At 50.7% G+C, this 22,487-nt stretch overlaps 1 protein-coding gene across 1 annotated transcript in view; it reads left to right on the forward strand.

The window, feature by feature from the left end:
* SLIT1 (slit guidance ligand 1) overlaps nucleotides 1-22,487 on the forward strand; it is a 171,621-nt gene that overhangs the window by 140,815 nt on the left and 8,319 nt on the right. Inside the window, exons 23-31 of the mRNA XM_060034372.1 lie at nucleotides 2,070-2,141; nucleotides 4,104-4,175; nucleotides 4,987-5,058; nucleotides 13,246-13,409; nucleotides 15,096-15,220; nucleotides 15,532-15,629; nucleotides 18,834-18,973; nucleotides 19,161-19,254; nucleotides 21,805-21,942. Of these exons, the coding sequence (XP_059890355.1) occupies nucleotides 2,070-2,141; nucleotides 4,104-4,175; nucleotides 4,987-5,058; nucleotides 13,246-13,409; nucleotides 15,096-15,220; nucleotides 15,532-15,629; nucleotides 18,834-18,973; nucleotides 19,161-19,254; nucleotides 21,805-21,942 (975 nt within the window). The remainder of the gene's footprint in view (nucleotides 1-2,069; nucleotides 2,142-4,103; nucleotides 4,176-4,986; nucleotides 5,059-13,245; nucleotides 13,410-15,095; nucleotides 15,221-15,531; nucleotides 15,630-18,833; nucleotides 18,974-19,160; nucleotides 19,255-21,804; nucleotides 21,943-22,487) is intronic.

The raw sequence follows: 22,487 nt of genomic DNA on the forward strand, positions 1-22,487 counted from the left end.
GTGTGTTTAGTGTCATAGGTGATTGCATTTTGGCCCAAGTCCCTTGTTTGGGGACATTCAGTTTGAGGACTAGCTACTTTGAGTAGCACTGGCTTACAGAATTTCGAAACTCCAGTTTATCTGTCTTTGCTAATGACCTAGCCATGGTGTTTTGACTGACTGTTCAACGGTGGAGGTGAGGAGTGGTAGTTAGAGTGATTTGTGGCTGGTGATAGAGTGACAAAGAGAGAGACAGCCTTTCTTTGGTCTAATTTGAGGCAGCCCCACTAGTGGTGCGGATATGCTTGAGGAGAAAGGGAGGGAGAGGGGACAATGTGAAGGCAGTTCTTACTATGAAGCTGCCTGTTGGGAGCTGAAATACCAGCACCTCCTTATCATGGGGAAGGACCACCACAAAGTGTACTTGAAGTTTGGTGATGTATTTAAATGTGTCTCTAGGAACAATGGAGTGGTTTTGAATGAGATTAATTAGAGGAACATTTACTAAAAGAAAATGAAGGCAGGGCACATGGTTTTATTTGCTGAGTCAAGAACTGCATGAAGTGAGCAGATATGAAGCCATCTAAGTCATGGGCCCTCCCCCTAAATGTCACGGTCTGGGGGCATGCAAGGGTGAGAAATAGGAGCACATACATCGTGTGGAGTGATGAGTGTTCCAACAGAGGTAAATGCACATGTTAGGGCTGTGGCTCAAAAGAAGGAGTGGTGGGCTCCGGGTAAGGGCTGGGAGAGGTCAGAGTTCACCAGGTGCAGAGGGAACAGGATATCCAGGGGCAAGGGAATTTCAAGAAGGGTAACAAATTCATGCAAGGCATGTGGGGACCCGTGAGGGAGGGGGGCCATGCCCTGGAGTACCTGGCAGGTGGTGAAGCTAAAGGGTCTGGAGGTTGCACTTTAAGTAAATGGGAGCCACTGCGGGTTTGTTGGTAGAGAAGTGACCTCATCAGATTTGTGTCTTAGAAAGATTGCGTGGTGCCCACCGTGTGGAAGATGGATCGAAAGGGGGCAAAGCTGTGGGTGAGAGATGAGGCAGAAACCAGGAGAGAGATGACGGTGTCTTGATGTAGCAGAAACTTGGGAGGAGGGGGCAGATGGAACAGATGAACAGAGGCACAAGCCAGTTAGGTGAGGGTCTGGGAGGGAGGACGTGGGGGTAGGGCAGTGTTTCTGGGTGGTTGGAGCTGCTGACCGGGATGGAGAGCACAGCACGGGGCACGCGGGTGGGAGGAAGCACAAGAATTGGAGTGTCTGTGGGACATCAGGTGTCTGCAGGGGACTTCGTGAGAGAGGTCTGGCTGGGGCCACAGAGGAGAGCACCATTTGTGCACGATGGTGCGGGAGTCAGGAGCGTCCCTGAGGACTGAGGGACTAAAGGAAGAGGAAGAGCGAGGACAGGGCTTAGTGATCCCCGTTCCTGAGGGGTGGGTGAGAAAGAAGCATTCACCAGAGAGGTAGGGGGAACGTGGGAGGACAGTGGTCTGAGGAGATTTGAGAAGAGGGTGGTCAGTTGGGCCAGTGCCACAGGGTCACTTGGAGAGCACATTGCCGTGACCTGGGGCTTGGGGGCCAACAGACTGGGGTTTGACTCTATCTGTACTTCCTCCCAGCTGTGTGACCCTGGGTGGGTCACTTCATCACTCTGAGACCCTGCACCTTCTTTTATAAAATGGGTTTACTATCTCCCTCATAGGATTATAGGGAGGGTGAGTGAACAAACCCACGTAAAGTACTAGCGAGAGAGAAAGGATAGAGAGCCCCCTAGACCTGGCAGTTGGGAGGCAGCTGATGCCCTTGGTGGGAGCATTTCCATGGTGGGTGGAGGGTGGGAGCCAGGCTATACTTGCATGGGGTGGGGGATGAGGAAATGGAGACCTGAAACCCTGGAGACACAGAGCGAGTTCAGGCAGCAGAACAGAGGGCTGTAAATAATTGTGAACCAAGCGCCCCTCCACCACCTCCCACCCCGCAGAGTGCCGGTCAGAACAACTTGGCTGAGGGATGGCCATGGCCAGAGTGGGAGAGGGGAGGAGTTCTTTCTTTCTAAATGATGATGCTTTTGTCTTTTCCAGGGACCTGAGTAACAACAAGATCAGTTCCTTAAGCAACTCCTCCTTCACCAACATGAGCCAGCTGACCACTCTGTGAGTCCCGTGGCGGGAGGCGGAGGGAGGGCTTGTGGCTACTGAGACCCTCCCCAGGCCTCGGTCACTGGCAGGTGTCCCCACGTAGCCTCCCTTACCCTCCAGGGAGGGTGACGGGGCCTGCCCACTGAAAAGACTTCAAAAAAAATTTTTTTTTATTATGAAACACAGCGTGTATATGGAAAAATGCAAAAAACATAAATGTACAATTTAACAAATAATCATAAAGCTAGAACATGTGTAAATACCTAAGGCAAAAAATAGAACACAGCTAGCATGCCAAAAGTCCCCTCATCTCTTCCTGATCATTCTTCCTCTCTCCCCCCACACCCGAGGCAGTCCCTACCTGGAGTTTTATAATGATCACTTCTTTGGTCTTTATAGTACCATCTACATATGCATTTCTACACAATGAAGTTTAATGTTGCCTACTTTTGAATCTTATATAAATTGAATAATACAGGATGTAGTCTTTTATGCTGGCTTCTTTTATTTACCATTATGTTTGTGTGAAGCTGTGGTCTCTTCATTTTCACTGCTGTATAGTATTCCTTTGTAGGAATATACCATACTTTCGTTATCCATTCTACCACTGATGGATATTTGCACTGTTTCCAGTTTGGACTATTGTGAACAGTTATCCTCTGAACATTTTGGTGCCCATATTCTAAGATATTTTAATGATTGCTTTAATTATATTCCAAGCAATTGATTGGAAAGTATTAACAAGCATCATTTATATTTGCCTGGAGCTTAAGAATGTATTTCGTTCACCTTCCCAATACCTCACTTTACAGATGATGTGCCCAGGACTTAAGAACTTTCCCTTTGGTTCTGCTGTGGTCAAATAATAGAGCCAGTACCCTAAAAGACAGGGTCCTGACTCAGTCAGGCCCCCAGGAGCAGAATGTGGTCCCAAGGCCACGAAGTGCTTCACTTACCTGCCTCAGGTCTGTTAGCCAACTGGTTTCCATTTCAAAGTCTTCATGAGCCTGTTGACTGAAAGAAAAATGCACAAGTTGTGAGTTAAGTTTTATTCGGGGACCTTCCAGAGGACTATAGCCTGGAGACAGTCTCTCAGATAGCTCTGAGGAACTGCTCTGAAGAGGGAAGGGATGAGCCAGGATAAATACGAACTTTTTTTTCTGAGAAAAACATGTGGTCAAGCATCAAAAGGTTACTGTTAATCACAAAGAACAGATATCTCAAGTTAATGATTTTAGTGCTTTTCTACGTATGGGAAGATGTAAGAGTCTGGGGTCATTTGAAATTTTTCCTTAGATATGCATCTAAGCTATCTAAAGGCTAGTATATTCAAAGCACAGAATGCACCCTGTCTTTCTCCATCCTGGATTCCCCTCAGGGCACACTGTGGGCAACTGAAGTGGCTAATGGCTTGATCCTTGGAGAACTGGAATGACAGGCAACATTTTTTTCTTTACAAGCGTGTGTGTGAAGCTGCCATGGTCTAGGGCAGCGGTTCTCAACCAGGGGCAATTCTGCTCTCCAGGAAACATTTGGCAATGTTTGAAACATTCTTGGTTGTCGCAGCTGGAGGAGGGCAGGGGGAGCTACTGCATCTCTGTGGGCAGAGGCCAGGGACGCTGCTCAGAATCCTGCAAGGGACAGGACAGCCCCCCAGCAAGGAACTGTCAATAGTGCTGAGGCTGAGAAGTCCTGGGCTACGTGATCCTGGGAGCTGTAAGGGGAAACAGCCTTTTCCTGTGATAAAAATGTCTCATTTCTCTTGTTATTATTTAAAAAATAACTTTAGTGAGGTATAATTAATATATAATAAACTGCACATCCTTAATGTGTAAAATTTGATACATTCTGGTATATGTTCACGCCCATGAAACCACCACCACAATCAAGGTGGTGACCACCTGCATCACCACCGGAAGTGGTGCCCCTTAATAATCCCTCCCACGTTTCCTCCGACCCTCCCTCTTCTTCCTGCAGGATCCTCAGCTACAATGCCCTGCAGTGCATCCCTCCTTTGGCCTTCCAGGGGCTCCGCTCCCTGCGCCTGCTGTGAGTCTTCCTGCTCTTCATTCCTCCAGGCAAATCTGCCCCACCGAGGGCCCTTCTCACCCACCTGGCGGGCAGGAATGTCCCCAGGTCCGGGGCCCCAGCAGGGCCAACTGTGTCCAAAGTGCGAGGCCAGTCCACTCTCGTTGGAGCTCCTAACGGAGGCCAAGGAATGAATGGGAAACCATCCGAGAAAAGGGGGTTGCTGTCTGCCCCAAGTTGTGTTTGCGATGTGTGTGCTGAGGCAGGGTCCGGGGGCATCCAAGATAAGGTGGCCCCTTGTTTGCATGTGAGTCTCCTGTCAAATGGAGAATGTAGCACCTTCACTAAGAATTCCCACTGTGAGGTTTGCCCTGTGCTCACAGCCCTCTGCCATGCCTGTTATGACGGCCTCTGGAATATCCTTGCACTGAGTCCTCTGGCAGCCCGCCTGGGGCAGGGAGACATTCTTCACCCCCAACCTAGGGCTCACCCAGTAGCTTCCTTACCAGGAAGAAGCCTGCCCCCTCAGGCTCCCTAGCCAAGCTAGGGAGGGCACACGCTGCATACCTGCACACGTCCATTTGTCCTGTGAGCAGACATGGTATGTTGAGTTAGTTGTGATGGCCCGAGCAGGGTCTTCCGGAAGGGCTGAGGGGCAGCGTGGTCTGTGATAATTAGGGGCTCCCTCTCCTTGCCTGTGGCCAGCAGCGCAGGGTCTCTGATGCAGGGACCCTCTCCCTCATGACATGCCCCTCTCAGCAGAGGGCGTCCCTCCATCAGTTCCTGAGTTTTCTGTCTTGGGATGAGTCCTGACAGCCTCTTCTCTCTTCAGGTCCCTGCATGGTAATGATGTCTCCACCCTCCAAGAGGGCATCTTCACAGATGTGACCTCCCTTTCTCACCTGTAAGTAACTCTGGCCCAATCCTCGGCACCTCTTTGGATTTAAATGGAACTTGGATTCCAAGAAAGACCCCTCCTCCTGAGAGTATTACTTTTAATTTAGCTTGTGAACTTCAAATGCTCCCCGTTTCAGACTCTTACACATTCAGTGTACCATCAGTCACAGCAATGGACTTTGAGAACAGTTCTTCACAAGCAGTAATAAAAGTAGTAATGACCATATATTGATTGCCAAGCACTGCATGTGCATCGGCTAATTCAATCCTCACAGCTCTCCTACAACATAGGTACTGTTATTCCCATTTTCCACATGAGGAAACAGGTCCAGAAAATGTGACAAGCTCACCCAAAGTTGTGTAGCCGGTAGAGGCTAGAGTCTTCCATCTCAAAAGCCCATGCTCTGAAGCACGATGCCAGTACTGTGCCTCTGACTTCATGTGGTGGGGGATAAGCTCCGGAAATTTACTACCCAAAAGAAGTATAATTGGCATAATTGGATGTACTCTTGTTTCCAAAACTGTTTACCTGGCAGCGCCAAGAGGATTCTTAAAAAGCAGTATGCTCGATTCCTCGAAAGGCTGAATGTAGAATTACCATATGACCCAGCAGTTCCACTCCTAAGTATATACCCCAAAGAATTGAAAGCAGGGACTCAAACAGATCCTTGTACACCCATGTTCATAGCAGCATGGTTCACACGATAGCTATAAAGCAGAAACAACCCAAGTGTCCATTGACAGATGAATGGATAAACAAAATATGGTACAGTGGGGTATCGTTCAGCCATAAAAAGGAATGAGGTTGTGACACGTGCTACCACATGAACGAACCTTTAAAGCATGCTAAGTGGAATAACCCAGACATAAAAGGACAGTATTGTACGATTCCACTGAAATGAGGTACCCAGAATAGTCAGATTCACACCTACAGAAAGGAGAATGGTGGTTGCCAGGTGCTGGGAGGAGGAGGAAAGGGGAACTTTTGTTTAATGGGTCCAGCGTTTCTGTTTAAGGGATAAAAAGAGCTTTGGAACCAGATAGTGGTGGTGATGGTTGCTCGACATTGTGACTGTAATCGATGCCACTGAGTTGTACACTTAAAATGGTCAAAATGGCAAATTATATATATTTTTTACCACAGTTTAAAAAATGAAGGAATATAAAAGCAATGGGCCATGGCAGAGTCATCCTAATTCTGGAGGCGGGGCCAGGCACAGAGTGAACACGTTCTCTCCTAGCATCTCAGCTGTAGGTCCAGGTCATGTTCAGGCCAGATGGACTGCAGCCGGGACCTGGGGTGTTACCGTGTCCTCCTGCTCTCTGCCTCACAGCCAAATGCCCAGGGCCCGAGTGGACAGGCAAACCCAGATCAGGGAGTCTTTTGGGGTCCCCAGCATCTCTACCTGAAGTTCATTCACTCAACAGTCTCACTGGATTTTCTTAGCTCTAAGGCTCATCTTTTCCACATTTTAATCTCTGAGATCAGAGGATATCTTACAAATGATCTGTAGGTACTTAATAAGGTAACATTTCTCCACCCCTCCCAGAACATGCGAAATTAGTGGGCGTCTAACAATCTTAGACTTGAGGAATTAAAATAGTAGTAAGTGCCACTCATTGAGAGTTTGCCTGGGACAAGTACTTTACTATCTGTGATGTCTTGTTTACTCCATAACCAAAATAGGAAGTAGCTATTGTGCTGTGAGCCAGCTTCACAAATAAGACAGGGACTGTCTTGAGCCCACACTGAAGATTCCAGGACTCAGCGGGCAGAGTGCAGTGATTGATTAGTCATGTCTGCTTGGGAGTGGAATGAGTAAGGGGGCTCTGTCCTAGGTGGCAGGATTTATTATATCCATTTTACAGTCCCAGGTTCAGTTAAGCAGATTCCCTAGGTCATAAAGCTGGGAAATGAAAGAAACAGGATTTGAACTTAGGTGTGTCTGATTTCAAAGCTCTTTATTTATTATTTATTGCCTCAATAAATATGTCCTGAGTAACCACAGTGAGTCAAATGCTGAAGAATTTACTAACACAAGGTTTCTGCCTTCTGTGACCATCTGGGATATTATAAAACAAGCTCAAAGGCGGCAGTGACTAACTCTGGAGAAGTCTGACGACCTTCAGAGAGGAGGTGCCTCTGCTGCCATTGAAAAGGCACTAGGAATTTGTCATTTGGACGTTCCAGGAAGAGGGAATAGCATGTGCAAAGGCATGGAGGCAAGAAAGTGAATGACATATTCAGGGATGCTGTGTTGTCCAGCATAGGATATAGGGGGTTTGGTTAGGTGAGGAGTGTGGGGTGGGAAGAGAGGAACCTGGAAAGGGACATTGGAATTCCATTGTGAAGGGCCTTTGTGCCATGCTGTGGAGACTGGGCTTTGTTCTGTAGATAGAAGGGAATCGTGGAAGAATTAAATTGTGAAAACTCCTGGAAAGCCATGGTGACCTGTGGAGGCTGGATGGGATGGGATGGGATGAGGCAGGAGGGAGCCTGGCTGGAGACTGTGGCTCTGGACAAAGGCCAGGCAAGGATGGTATTGTTCATTGTTCCAATGACTCCCATTCACAGGGGCTTGTTTCTATCTGTGTTTAGTCATTTTCGGTTGTGAGCTCATTGTTTGCTGATGCTGGGAATTTTGAGGACCTGTATTGGAGATAATTCTCTCCAGAGAGTTTTGTGCGTGTCTTTGCTGGGCCAGGGTCTGCTGCTGCTCTGGGCCCACACTGTTCTCAGCTCCTTTGCTTACCCCTGGGCTGTGCCAAGTGTCCGCTTCAGCTCCCCCACTGCCAGGAAAGGCCTTTTCAAGCATCTGGTCCACCTTTCCCTCCTTTGGGGCCCCCCTTGGTGTATTGTATCTCTTATCATTGGGCTTTACCTTTTCTTCTTCCCTGTGAAAACTGAATAAGACTCAAGGACATTCTGATCTTGTCTCTAGCTCAACATCTAGAGGCTTTGCTTTTCAAATAGGAAGTGAGCATATGTTTTGTGTCAACAAAAACCTGAAGCTGCAAAACCAGATTTTGAGCCCATGTCTCTCTATAAATTCAGACTTTCTTTAGGAGAACAGTAACATCAGGCCAGAAGCCAGATCCAACTTGTCAGAAAAAAGAAAAAAACAATAAGTAGAGATCAGTTAAATGGTAAGTGCAAAACAGGGCATCAGCATTACTGATTAGAGGTGTTTGTTAATTGCATCTAAGCCCTATTTCTCTATAAAATAGCATCTATGTATAAGAAATCTTCCATTATTATGAAGCAACCTCGTGAATACATTCTTCCCTTTATACCCAGGGTTTCGAATGGAACTAGGCAGCAGCCTGGGAAGTGTACATGTGCTTGTATTTAGGTGTGTGCACATGTAATACTGATGGAATATGTGTGCATGTGCACACACGTAGCCATTATTTCCTCTGCATGAAGAGTTGCAATTATTCCATAAGGATTCCGTGAGCACTTACAAGGAGTCAAGGAGTGGGACAAGGATAGCATAGACTCACCACATTCACTCTGGGCTTCACAAAGGCCACATGCAGTCTGAAGGGAAGTAGGCGCCCATGGCTGTATAACAAGTCAGGGTTTGCCCGAGAGTTAGCATCCAGTGTTCCTGGCTCCCAGAGGTGCCCTCTCTTCCTACTGTGACTCTGACCTGGGCCTCTCCTGTTCACCGGCAGTACACAGGATGGGGGGGTGGGCCAAGCATGCATGCTGAGGGGGTGAGGTCCACCGTATTTAAACCCCTTGAACTTTAGACTAGGAATCAGGACATGTGGCGTTAAGTCTTTGTCCTGCCATCAACTTGCAGTGGGATCTCAGACAATTCATTCATCTCTTTAGGTTCTTTCCTCACCTGTACACAGGTTATTTCTAAGGTCTGCTGTAGTTCTAACATGCCATAATGATTGTGAGCACTTGTCACTGCCTAGGGCTTCAATACCCTGCACATCTCTGCTGCTGTTTACTTTAATATTTACTTTTACAGTTAGCTCATCTTTCGTCCATTTGTCTATTCATCCATCCATCCATCCATCCATCCATCAGCAAATATTTACTATGTGCCAGGTCCTGTGCCAAGGCTCCCCAGTATCATTCTTCATGTCTATAATCTGACATCTTGTTGCCCCTAATCTGCTGCATGTTGGAAAACTAGATTTCTGAAATTATTAAGAATTCGGTGTGAAAAGTAATATGGAATGATTAGGTAAATCATGGTATGCCCATATGACAGAATAGCAAGTAGTTAATTATAATAATTATGCCACTGTACTTTATTATTTGATGAAAACGTGGAATAGGGACTTCCCTGGTGGTGCAGTGGTTAAGAATTCGCCTGCCAATGCAGGGGACACGGGTTCAAGCCCTGGTCCAGGAAGATCCCACATCCCGCGGAGCAACTAAGTCCGTGCGCCACAGCTACTGACCCTGTGCTCTAGAGCCCGCGAGCCACAACTACTGAAGCCCACGTGCCTAGAGCCCATGCTTTGCAACAAGAGAAGCCACCGCAAGGAGAAGCCTGCACACTGCAATGAAGAGTAGCCCCCGCTCGCCGCAACTAGAAAAAGCCCGCGCGCAGCAACGAAGACCCAACGCAGCCAATAAATAAATTAATTAATTAAAAAAAAAACGTAGAATAAAGAAGACAGTGTACTCTGATTTCAGTGATGTATATATATGAGCACAAGAACTAGAAGGGAATAAATGAAAATTAAATTAGTTACATTTATGGGAGGATAGATGATTCTTTTCTTTCTGAAGTTCTTTTGCTTTCATACTGAGATTTGTGCATTTCTCGTGCTTTTAGGCAGGCATTCATTCAGAAAACAGGATGCCTGCTGGTGTCAGGCACAGTGAGGGATTCATGATTCCTGCTCTCAAGAAGCTTCATTCCAGTAGAGGACAGTGATGCACACAAATAAATTGCCTGGGAGGAGGATGGGTAGAGGAGGAATAGCTCAGGTGAAGAGATTTTGAAGTTTTAGTGTATGCTAAACTGTTTAGTTGGCACCTCTGAAACAGCCACAGGAGATCTATTTTTGTCCTGGTTACGTTAATAGAGGAAGCTCAGCCGGTCCTTGGCAGGAACAGACCGAATAGCTACTGTTTCAACCATTTCCAAGTTATACCAAAGAGCAACAACACAGGGTTATTTATACTTTTGCTGGGGGATGAACCTGACTCCACAGTCCTTTTGGATTGATGAGCAGCCTGGCTGCTGTCCTCACCACTGGTCTCAGCAGGGCCTGTGGCGCTCCACTCCCCACTGAGTTCACAGCAGTTTTTGTTGGGAAAAATGGACTCCAGGTGAAAGTGAACTACTTGAACTAATGAAGTAGCCACAAAAACCCTGCCTTTGGAGAAATTAAAGCTTGAAATGTTGAATTCAGGAGTCGCTCGCCATCTGCTCTATACAGCGACAAGTAAAGCGTGTGTTGGTCAAGCCAGAAGGCATAATTTTGAATAGCTTTGTATGTGACTTTGGTAGTTTTTATTACTCTCTATTATTATTTTTTATATTGAGTCAGAAAGGGACACTTACATTTGAGGTGCAACTTTGTTGCCATTTATGGGGGGAATTTATGCAGGAATTGGGAATTGTGACATCCTAAAACGGTCAAGGGCCTCCACATTCACAGTGGCTTCAGATTTAGTCTTTTTGGCATTTTCTCTAAATGAGCTACAAGATGGAGAGAAGAAACCCTTCGTGATAAACTCCCAACTTGTGGCTCGTCAGCAGACCGCACCCCTGCAGTGCGCTACAAAAACCTGCTTTCAAATAAATTCTGTATTTATCTTTTGGATAACATCATTACATTACCTCGTACTTTTTACGTTAAAAATATTAGTCTGGTGAATGTAGACGTTTTAAACATACCACTGTTTCGTATTCCTGTTATTTTTTTAAAGTCTTTGGTTTTTTTTTTAACACAATGAAGCTTCAAAAAATCAAAGCGTCTGCGCTTCCTCTACCTCTGAGAAGCCCTGGTAATGTTCAGGGAAAAGAGGAAGGTGTATTCCCTGTCCCATTAACCAGGATGGATGCTGTCAGCAAATCAGGACAGAAAAAATGAAATACACGTGGAGGTTGAACCGGCTTTCTTTTCCAAGCTGCATTATTCCCTCGGCGCCCATTTCAGGTTATATGTGCTTGTCTTTCTTCCCCTTCCAGATTGCAGGCTCTTTATCGAATCATAAAGTGAGCCCCAGAGATGTTAAGTGAGCCGCTCAAGGTCACCCGGGCAGTGAGCAGCTGCGCTGGGGGCCGGAGTCCAAGATTGTTGAGCCTGCTTTATAAGATCGGCCGTCATCAGCTGTGCTATCTGGGGGAATTCCTGCTCAGAGTTGCTGCTGCTGTCATCAGACCCAACACGTCTCCAGGGGAACCACTTCCTCTGTATTGCCCAGACACAGGTGGAAAATGGCAGCGCATCCATTTGGTACTTAATAAATGTGCCCTTTCTCGTGAGCAATGTACAGCCTTATGTTTTCACCATAATGTTGATAGAAGTGAACTTCAGGCACGAGGCTCTGGTTTTTCTACTTGCTGGCTCAGAGACCGCTGGCCCCTTCGTTCCCCCAAATCCATGCCTAGTTCGTCTCTGAATCTCTCACTCTGGTTTAGTGAGAAGATTATGAGCTTTCCCACGGGATTGGTCAAAGCCTAAGTGGTTGGCGGTGCACAGTGTCAGTGTGGGGCGGGGATGTGGGGGAGAAGGCCCAGCCTTACACCGCAGGCGAGTGTTAAGTCCATACAGCCTTTTTTGGAGGGCAGCTGTTAACATTTTACATGCGCTTCCTCTGCGACTCGAATCCTCCTTCTAGGCGTCTGTTCTAGAGAGATGCTCGCTCCTCACAAAGAGGCATGAACAGAGTGTTCACTGACCTTGGAAACATCCAGAATGTCTGGCAGCAAAAGCTATGAAGCGTCCATTCTTTGGGATGCTATGAAGCAGTTTGATAAAATGAGGTGGATCCGTATTGCTGACCTGGAAAAGTCTCCAAGACGTGCTGTTTAGTGACAAGAAGCAGGCTGCCCAGAAACGATGTGTACTGGAGGGATGTAATCTCTTCCTCACGAAGAACTGTGTGTACATATGGGAAAGGATGGGAAGGCTACGCACTGAGTGTGGTGACCATGTGATCGTGGGTCCTGTGGTTCGCAGGGACAGTGGTGTAGACTTCCATGTAATGTGGATGGACTGTGGTTTACTTAACCACTCCCCCACTGATGAGCACGGGAGGTTTCCAGTCTTTCTGTTACAAACAATGCTGCGATCAATACCATTGCACAGATGCCTTTACACACTTGTGCAGGCACATCTGTGAGATAAACTCCCAGAAACAGAATTGCTGGGTCAAAAGGCAACTGCATTGCTCAGATAGATATCATAAAATCCCCCTCCGTAGGAGTTATACCATCTTGCATTCCCATCAGTAACATAGGAATGTGCCTTTAAAAAAAAATTGAGGTGAAATTCACGGAATATAAAAGTAACCATTTTAATGGGTATACTTCAGTGGCATTGAGTACATTTACAGTGTTGTGTAAGGTGGAGACTATTGTGTGCCGGGTCTGAAAACGGTTTACAGTGAGAATGCATTCAGGTGTCTCTTGTTTAACTGAAAATGAAAAGAAAAATTAAAGAGTATAGGCTTCAGCTGGGTTCTGGATCGGGGGCTTCCCTTCACTGGTTGTGTGACCCCAGGAAATTACTTATTCCACATGAGGCTCAGTTCCCACATCTTTGAGATGGAGAAGAGAAAACTTACACTGTGGGGCTGATGAGAGGATTAGATGCACTGACGGGAGAAGCAGCTGGTTCATCACAGCAGTAAATCTCGGTTGCTTTCTCCCCAGTGCACTCGGGAGGCAGTGCAGTCAGAGGCTCTGGCCTCAACAGCACGAGTTCAGATCGTACTTCCCCACTTTCTCTGTGCATTTGGGGCAGGTGCCTCCACCTTTATGAGTGTCAGTTTCAACATGTAAAATGGGGATAGTAGGGTGTGATGAGGACCAGTCAAGATAACAGATGAGGAGTGCTTAAGACTCTACTGCCTACACAGTAAGGGCTCATTAATGGGGGCTGCTAGGGTTGTGCCAGCTCCTGGCATAATGCCTGGCACCCTAGGTACCCAGTGGGCGAAGGACCCCATGAAGCCATAATGCCTATTTCTCTCCACTCTCTGACCCAGGGCCATTGGTGCCAACCCCCTGTACTGTGACTGCCACCTGCGCTGGTTGTCCAGCTGGGTGAAGACAGGCTACAAGGAACCTGGCATTGCCCGCTGTGCCGGGCCCCCGGATATGGAGGGCAAGCTGCTCCTCACCACGCCTGCCAAGAAGTTTGAATGCCTAGGTGAGCCCAGGAGCACAAGAGGGGATGGTGGGTACCGGGTTGCTTCCCCCCACCTCCTGCTTCCCCCTGCAACCCTGGCAGAGCCTTCCAGACACTCCTGTGTCCCCGAGGTGACCGGCTGGGTGGGGAACAGGTGGCAGGAATGAGGCCCCTGCTGCTTGTTAGCATTGCCGCCCTCTTGTCCTGCCACGCAACGAACAAAAGAAAGCCAGGCGGAAAATCTCAGGCCATAAGGGCTCTAATCCCTCCCTGGGGTTATGTAAGGAAAATAAAAATAGCAGTGTTTCTGGAAGCTCCAAGCCTCTCAGCAGTACAAGCACTCAGGCCTCCCCTTGGTCGGAATTGTGCTCAGCAATTAGCTTAAACGCCTGAGCCACTGGACCCAGCTGCCGCTCTCCTGACATTTGCGGAAATACAAGGCCTGAGTGTGATTGGAGGCCTCACCCTGGGCATCTGTAAATAGTCGTTCAGGGATTGACTGACTGACTGACAGCCCAAGCCCTGGGACCCCTGCTGAGCAGGAGGTGGCGGCCGAGTGGCGGGCCCAGGCCTAGCTTTGTGTCCCCCCCAGCAGGGGGGCAGCTGTGGGAGGGCACGGGAGGCCGTGGGGCACGACTCCTGCCCTCTGCAAGCTCACAGACCACCAGCGAAAATGAAGCTGACAGCCAGGGGTTAATGAGGCGGCCCCGGGCTGCCCTGTGTGCAGGATGCTGTCACAGGAGTGACCCTTCAGGGGGGCCCGATCTGTAGCTTGGCTGCTGGCTGCTGGGAGCAGGCCAATGTAGGTTGAAACGTTTGCTAAGTATTTATTTACTGGGGTGGGATTGGTACTGGTGAAAGGTTTTTGTCTGTGTTTTTTAAAATTTTTATTGGAATATAACATGCATAACAGGAAAGTACAGATCGTAAATGAATGGCTCGCTGAATTTTCACACATTGAACTGGCTGGCGTTACTCTTGATTCCTGTGAGGCCCTAATGCTCCTCCTAGGCGGCACCCCAGGCAGCCTGGCTGCCGGCTCGTCCCCCACCTCCAAGTTCAAGGAAGGGCCACCAGTGAGTCCTGAAGGGGCTGGAGAAGGTCATGCCTGTAGCCAGAGAGGTGACGGGAAAGGGTCCTTCCCTGCTCAGCCTTGGAGAGAAACAAGTTCAAGGCCATGGGCCTTTTTTCTCCTAAGCGTGGCCTCCTCTCAGAGCCAAGTCTCCTCCCTGCTGGGGTGGCCGCCCTTGCTGTCCAGGCCAGCAGGTGACAGGGCTGCGGGTGGTTGCCTCAGAAGGGTGTGAGGGGATGGAGAAAACATCAGCCGGTTTCAGTAATGGTGACCATGATGCTGTCACACCGATGGTCCTGCCCTGACCGCCACATGGGGGCTCCCCTGAAGCCCCTTTTTCGGATTATCTCATTTAGTCCTTCCAGCCCCATGAGGCAGGGGCTGTTTTTAGCTCCATTTCACAGAGGAGGGTCCAGAGGCTGGAGAGGTGTACTGTGAAAGGCGGGGTGAGCGCGATCCAGAGGGAATACCGGCGCGGGGTGGGGGGGGGGGCGGGAAAACATCTCCTTGGGGAGAGGGTTTCGCAAACCCGTCCCTGCAGTGCCAGGATTCCGGGCCAGGGGCCGCGGGGCTCTATGCCCAGTCCTGTCCCCCAACCCCCTCCCTGCACTAACACCACTCCCACCTTGCCTCAGGTCCGCCCAGCCTGGCTGTCCAGGCCAAGTGCGATCCCTGCTTGTCCAGCCCATGCCAGAACCGGGGCACCTGCCATAACGACCCCCTTGGGGCATACAGGTGTGCCTGCCCCAGCGGCTATAAGGTGAGTGCAGGCTGTGGCTGGAGGCGGAGGGCTGCTCGAGGGCGCGGTAGAGCAGGGCTGGGGCTGTCTCGGTGGCCACTCAGCCCTCAGGGCCCAGGGTGAGCTCAGAGCGGGGCGGGGGGGGGGGGGAGGGGGGAGGGGGGAGGGGGGCCGGGGGCCCAAGCGAGCATTTCATCCATGACCTAACATGTGGATGAGAGAACAAGGAACCCCCGGGACCGGCAGGCCGAGCTGCTGAGGGGCCGGCTGTCCCTGTTGGCTCACTGGCCCCTGGGTCTCCCTGGGGTCCTCATCGCTGACTTCTTCCCCAGGGCCGAGACTGCGAGGTGTCCCTGGACAGCTGTTCCAGCAGCCCCTGTGGAAATGGCGGGACCTGCCACTCGCAGGAGGGCGAGGATGCCGGCTTCACGTGAGTTGCTGGGGGTGGGGCGGTGGCGGGGGGTGGGTGCTGGAACATGGTGGGTGAGTGCTAATGGGATCCGGCACCCAAGCCTCGGAGCCTTCCTCCTCCGAATGGGATGGCCCAGGCCCTTTGAGCTCTGGGAGATGAGGGACAGGCCCAGCGGGAATAGCCACTCCCTCCAAATGGCAGCCAGAGGCCTCTCCGTGTCCACCCAGGCCGCGCCTCCGCTGCCCAGAGGCAGTGAAAGCACAGAGACTAGGGGCTGCCCAGGTCACACAGCAGGCAGCAGTGGGGCTGGGGCTTGGAGCCCCTGCTCCAGGCTTCTGCCTGCTCTTGCCAGGTGCCAGGAGAGTCTTTCTGGGGCACTGGGAGTCCATAGCCTAGGGCATATGCAGCGGCAGTGCCAAGAGGCAGCTTGGGGGTGTTTTCAACTCCTGTAATCGCCATTAACCCCCAAGGCCTCCAATTGAAGCCATCCACCTGCTTGTTGGGCCAGTGTTGCCTGAAGGCAGGGCCCTCAGCCAGCTGCTCCGGATCAGGCGTCCACCCGGAGCCCCCAGGAGAGGGGAGGGGAGTCCTGCCCGGAGGTGGAGCAAGTCCTGGTCACGCCCTCCGGCGGCCTCCCCCACCAGCTCATGGGTCACTCTGGTCGCACCCCGGGCATCGGTTTCCCACTGTGCTCCACATCTCGCAAGTCTTCCCAGTGCTGACATCGCCGCTCAAGCCCCCCACTCACCCTGCTCCCCCCAGAGCCTCTCAGCGAGCCCCCCAGCTTCCCAGAGCTCTCCTGCACCCAGAGCTTTTCTGAGGAGCACATAGTATTTAGCTGCTGAAGAAAAATTGCCAGCTGAGCAGATTGACTCTTCAGAAAATGATGTTGAATCTGCTGGCAGAAATGGCCAGACCTGTCTCTGCAAACCCAGATTACCAGCTGTAAAAAGAAAACACTAAACGGCCTCTCCGCAGGTGTCGCCTTGGAAACGGCGTCCTTATAATAGGCTCTGTGCTCCTCTGGGCTTCCGCAGCAGCTCCATCAAAGCCCCCTCCTCATTGGCTAGACTGCTAGGGGGCGTGCCTACGGAGAGGGGGCTGCTGAGAGGACGCAACTAGGAGCTCTCCCTGCTGGGCCGGGAGGGGTGCAGCTGGGAGTAGCCCCTCACACTTGGCATGCCTGCAGATTGGCGGGGGCGCTGTGGGAAGGACCCTGTTGGTCGAAAGGGGTGCCTCCCTGAGTAACCCCTCAAACCTAAGGCTTACAAGGGACTCCGCAGTTGTTCCCCGAACCCCGCCAGAAGGAACTTAGCTGAGATCCGCCACCACCTGCAGGGGGAATTAAACTCCAGGACACAGCCTGCAACAGCAGGCGTCACACCTTCTTGTTCACACCCCCACCCCGCCGCAAACGAATTTTTAAAACTACAAACTGCCTGACACATTCTTAAGTGACAGCTAAAACTCTTCATGGTAAGTTTAATTTTTCATTGCAAAGAAGGTCATTTCCAGAACGCTGTACATATTATTAACATTTAAAATGAAAGCTATGACTCTTTAAGTCACTCTTTTATCCTCCAGGGAAAAATCATTTTAAAATCACGTGAAGGAACTCTTGAACAGCTGCAACATCTTGCATCATTCTCGTTCCTACTCAAACTAGTATTTGTTTTACTCCCATCACCTGCCCCCCATTTTCCTTCTAATGTAATGTTTTCATACTAGAGGCTTTCTTAGCACCCTGCCGTACTTTCCTACCACCAAATGGGTATATAAGTTTAAATTTAAAGATTTTTACTATTTTTTGTCACCATAAACCTCTGATTAAAAGTTTCTTTTGCATTGAGTTATCATTACAGTGATCAATAATATACAATTGATCAGAACAACATAACTATTCCAAAATTTGATAATTATTACACATAAAAGGTAAATTTTATTAGACTGTATCTCTTAATGAGATAGATGGAGCTTTTGTTTGTGTGTGTGTGTGTGTGTGTGTGTGTTTTCTTTTCTTCTCCTAATTGGTTTATGTGTCCAGAGGTGAATATTATAGAATGTGAGAGGGCTTAGCAGCCAATCTATTCCCTTAAAAAAAAGTGTGTGTGTGTGTGTGTGTGTGTATGTATGTGTAGCTATAAATGCTGAGAAAGTTTGTTCACATAAATAAACCAATGAGATTAGGAGTTTTATTATAGCCACGTCACTCAATTACTTGAAACCCTGTCAAGTTTATACGCTAAAAATCCCAAGTGATCTGTCATCAAAAATTATTTTTAATGCTCTATCAGCTGACAGTTCCATGAGGTCTTCCTTCAATTATTTTTTAATGCACAGAACGGGAAATCTCGTGACTTGCAAAAGGGTTTGTTCATTCACTTTGGAAACATCAGTATTCCTAATTGTCCCTTCATTTGGCACCCAAGGATCTTAGGCCCCAGGCACAGCCCACCTTGGCCTCGTGCTGGAAGAGGTGCGCATGAGCCTTTCTGGAGCTCTGGGGCAGGTCAGTTAAGGGGGGAATTCCATGCATAACATGAAGATGTGGAAATTAATTTCTCAGACCTCTCTGACCCACAAACCCCTTGGAAAACCACAGTTGTCCCAGAGGGAAGTGTACCCCGGTTTGAAGATCGCTGATCTCCAGGGCTCTCCGAGACCTGACTCCTGCTTACCCCCAGTCCTGTTCTCACCCCATTCCTGAAGTATGTGCTCCCCAAGCCCTGAACTATTTAGATGACCAGGTACCCTCCTGAAGGATGGACTGTAAGGCTCTCTCTCCCCCAGGCTTTTACTCCCACTGTCTTCCCTCCCCTTCCTCTACTCCCCTGTCAGAGTCCTTGACTAACTCATCACCTCCTCCAGGAAGCCTGCCCTGACCACTCTCTCCAAGGGGGAGCTAGGTGTCCTCTGCCCCTTTGTCCACCCTCCCCAGCCTCAGTTGTGCACCGTTCTGATACTCACTGTCTCTCCTTTGGTTGCCAGTCTCCTCGTCGTCTCCCCCGCTAGACTGTGAGTGATCTCATGAGCACAGGAGCACAGGGCTGGTCTTGGTCATGTCTAACCCCCAGCATCTAACAGGGCTTGACCCAGAGTAGGGACCAAAACTCCAGGATGATGCTATTGACCGTTGGCCACAGGCCTCCATCAGTGCCTCAGGACAGCTGCTGCCCTGGCAGTGGGCCCACATGCCTCTTCCTCCTCCCCTGCTCCCTACAGGTGCTCCTGCCCCTCCGGCTTTGAAGGACCGACGTGTGGGGTAAACACGGACGACTGTGTGGAACACTCATGTGCCAACGGGGGCACCTGTGTGGACGGCATGGGCAGCTACACCTGCCAGTGCCCCCTGCAGTACTCGGGTAAGCGTGGCGGGGTTTGAGCGTCTGCAGGGAGGTGGAGGCCAGTGCACGTGCCCTGAGCCCCTGTCCCATGGGCGGAAGGGCTGGGACCCTGCCTCAGTGTCTGCAGGAAGTTTCTGCTGGGCCGGCTGCCTGGCAGAGCACATGGGGCAGCTTCTCTCCTGCCTCTCCCCAATTCTTCCCCCAGGAACGGCCTGTGAGCAGCTGGTGGACTTCTGCTCGTCGGATTTGAACCCGTGTCAGCCCGAGGCCCAGTGTGTGGGCACCCCAGACGGGCCCAGGTCAGTGTTGCCCATTTCTAAGGCCAGGGAAGGGCATGGGCCCCCACGTCACCTTTCCTCTGCCCTCCCCAGCCTGTTTCCTCACCTGTCAGGTGGGTTTGGTCTTGGCTGTTCAGTTCCTGCCAGTCAGTGTCAGGGGCAGGGTGGTGGTAGTTTTAGTCGGACAGACCTGGGTTTACATCATGACCCAGAATGGGTGGCTTGACCACTCTGAGCCTCAGTTTTCTCATCTGCAAACTGGGTGCACCAGTAGCTTCCTCCTGGGGTGGTTGTAAGGAATAGATAAGCAAATGCGTGAAAAGCACTTACTTCCACGTCTGACATTTGAAAAGTGCTCAATAAAGAACTATTGCAGGTCCACAATTTCTCATCGCCAATTACAAAATGCACAAAACTCTGAAAACCAAAAGCCATCTGCTAGCAAAATCTGATCCGATCAATGTATTTGGTATTAAAAGCTGACCTGTGCTGATATGAAGCTACTTACAGTCACCATTCATCCCATGTAGTGGGAATATGTGTAGATTTTGCAGCAGAATGTGAACATGTTTAGTTAAGGGGCTGCCCCAGATCCAACTGGCACGTTACATAATGTACAGTTATAGGTGTTGTATTACCTTTCCCAAATCCAGAAAGTTCTGAATTTCAAAACCTGTCTGGCTTCAGGAGGGTTGGATAAGGGGTCCTTGACTGTTGTCACCATCGTTGTTACTGGCATATGTGGAAGTGCTTTGTCACTGGAAGACTGGGATGTGAAGGTCACGGGGTTTTTAAGATGTTGCTCCCATCTGCAGTTCTGCAAACATAGTCTCATTTCTGGGACCCTGTTCCAGCAGTCAGGGCAGCACAATGGTCAGGTCTTCTTCAGGTCTGTGGCTGAGGGACCCAACCCCAGCTGCTTGGGCAGAGGTAGGGGATGGAGTCCCCCAGGGACTCAGTCCAGCAGGAGCTGCCAGAGCCTCCTGGGCAGGAAGTGAGAGCCGGGGGACACTGAGGCCCAGATGCTAGGTCAAGGGGCCGCACAGGAGCCTCCATCCAAATGGTGGACAGACGCCGCGCTGCTGGCTGAGCTGCCGGGTGGGGTGGGCACAGCAGACCAAGGAGCGGTGGCAGAGCAAGTGGCGTGCACACTTCTTAGAGGGGCTGGACCTCAGAGGGTGGAATAAAGCAGGACTGCACGTGGTCCGGGTGGATACTGCTCAGATAGTCCTTCACACCACAGAGAAGGGGCACTCGGTGGGTGTATAGTTCACCTTCACTCAACTTCCTGTCTTGGAGGAAGGACTGAACTGACAGACTCAGCTGTGCCTGGTGTTGTACCTGGACCCCAGCAAGTATTCAGTACACACTCACTGGATGAATGGATAAGGCAATGACAGTGAACGAGTCTGTGGGTGCGCAGCTACTGTAACATTTTTCAGACTGCAGCTCAAGACCCAGTAATAGATTGTGATCAGTTGGGTGGGTCAAGGTTAACGTTAAAAAATTAAACAAAATATCAGAGAGCATCATGCCCTTTTATATAGTAAGGATAAGTATTTTGGCATGAAACTGATTGCAGCGGGCTGTGTGTGTGTGTGTGTGTGTGTGTGTTTACTGGGTACAAAGGTATTTCTTCCCTCTTGAAAAACACTGGGAATGAGTTAAAAAATCAGGCAGGAGCACCTACCTGCCAGGTTGTGTGGTTGAGCCGTGGAGTTTGCGGTTTGTAGTCTGGAAGGGTTTCCTGCAAGGGGTGTTCACCGGAGGCTTCCTGGAGGAGATGAGGTACTGGACCGAGGCAGGGAGAGAGAAGAGGGTAGTCCAGAATCAAGAGGTGTGAAGGCAGAGAAGTGGAGCGAGGTGCGGGTCGCTGCCTGTGGAAGCAGGTCTGACTACGGGGTGGCTTGTTATGGGGGCAGCCGGACAGGGAGCATCTGGCAGGGCTGCGACTGAACAGGGGTGGAGGAGTGTGCTCTTTATTTGATGGGCAAATAATTGGCAGAAATGGACTGACTCAGGCGAGCAGTGGGCCACAGTGTGAGCCAGGAAGCTGGGACCTGGCCTGGAGTCAGGACGTTGTGGAGAGGCGGGCACTAGCGTCTGAGGCCTGGGAGGCTGGGCCGGTGCAGCTGGGAGGCTGGGGAAGAGGGATGGGTGAGCCCCATGTGACTCAGAGCCATGCATTGGCTGGGGTTGGGGAGGAGGGTGGGGGCAGCGGGGCACGTTGAGAAGGGGCTGAAGGTTGACCTTGGATGTGCTGTTGGTGCTAAGGGTGGTCCTCCACCACAAGCGCCCGTCTCCTCCACCTCCTGGGTGTCCACCCTTCCGGCCCAGAGCAGCCCCCTCCCCCGCCTGCAGCCCACATAAACTCTCTTCCTGGACGGTCTCAGGACGGGTGGGGGCATCTTGACATCTAGGGCTCCGTGTGACCTCCTGGGGGACCCCACAGACCCCCAGGGCCATGAGGCTCTCTGCCACACACACAGCCCTGGGGCCGCACAGGCTCCTGGCCGAGCTCTGGGCTGTGTGTGGGGCTGTTGACCCAACCCCGCCCCCCGCCCACCCCAGGTGTGAGTGTGCACCTGGTTATGTGAGTGACAACTGCACGGAGAACCGGGATGACTGCGAGGACCACCGCTGCCAGAATGGGGCCCAGTGCGTGGATGGAGTCAATGGCTACTCCTGCCTCTGTGCTGAGGGTTACAGGTGAGCGGCCCCGGGAGGGACCATGAGTGACTGACTCCTCTTAGCTGTCAGCTCTGGGACTGGCAGGGGCCACCCTGGGAGCTTTCACCGTGGCTATGCCAGTCACCATATGTGTGGTCTGGGGAAAGTTCATCAGCAGCTCAGAGCACAGGCAAAGGGTCCCTACCCTGACTGGCGGAGGGAGTGGGAGGTGAGTACAGATTACTGGGCAGCGCCTCATCACTTACCTGCCCAGTGAACCCCTGAACACATGCCCTGCATATAAGGTCATTTACTTTTGCATCTTGGTCTCTCTGGGAGGCTGTGAGGGGAGGGCACCTGCCCTCCTTCCGGTCACCCACCTTCCATGCTCTGCTTGTGTCTTCTTTTTTTTTTTTTTGCGGTATGCGGGCCTCTCACTGTTGTGGCCTCTCCCGTTGCGGAGCACAGGCTCCGGACGCGCAGGCTCAGCGGCCATGGCTCACGGGCCCAGCCGCTCTACGGCATGTGGGATCCTCCTGGACCGGGGCATGAACCCGTGTCCCCTGCATCGGCAGGTGGACTCT

The sequence above is a fragment of the Delphinus delphis genome, chromosome 16, assembly GCF_949987515.2.
Source record: "Delphinus delphis chromosome 16, mDelDel1.2, whole genome shotgun sequence".
NCBI lineage: Eukaryota > Metazoa > Chordata > Mammalia > Artiodactyla > Delphinidae > Delphinus > Delphinus delphis.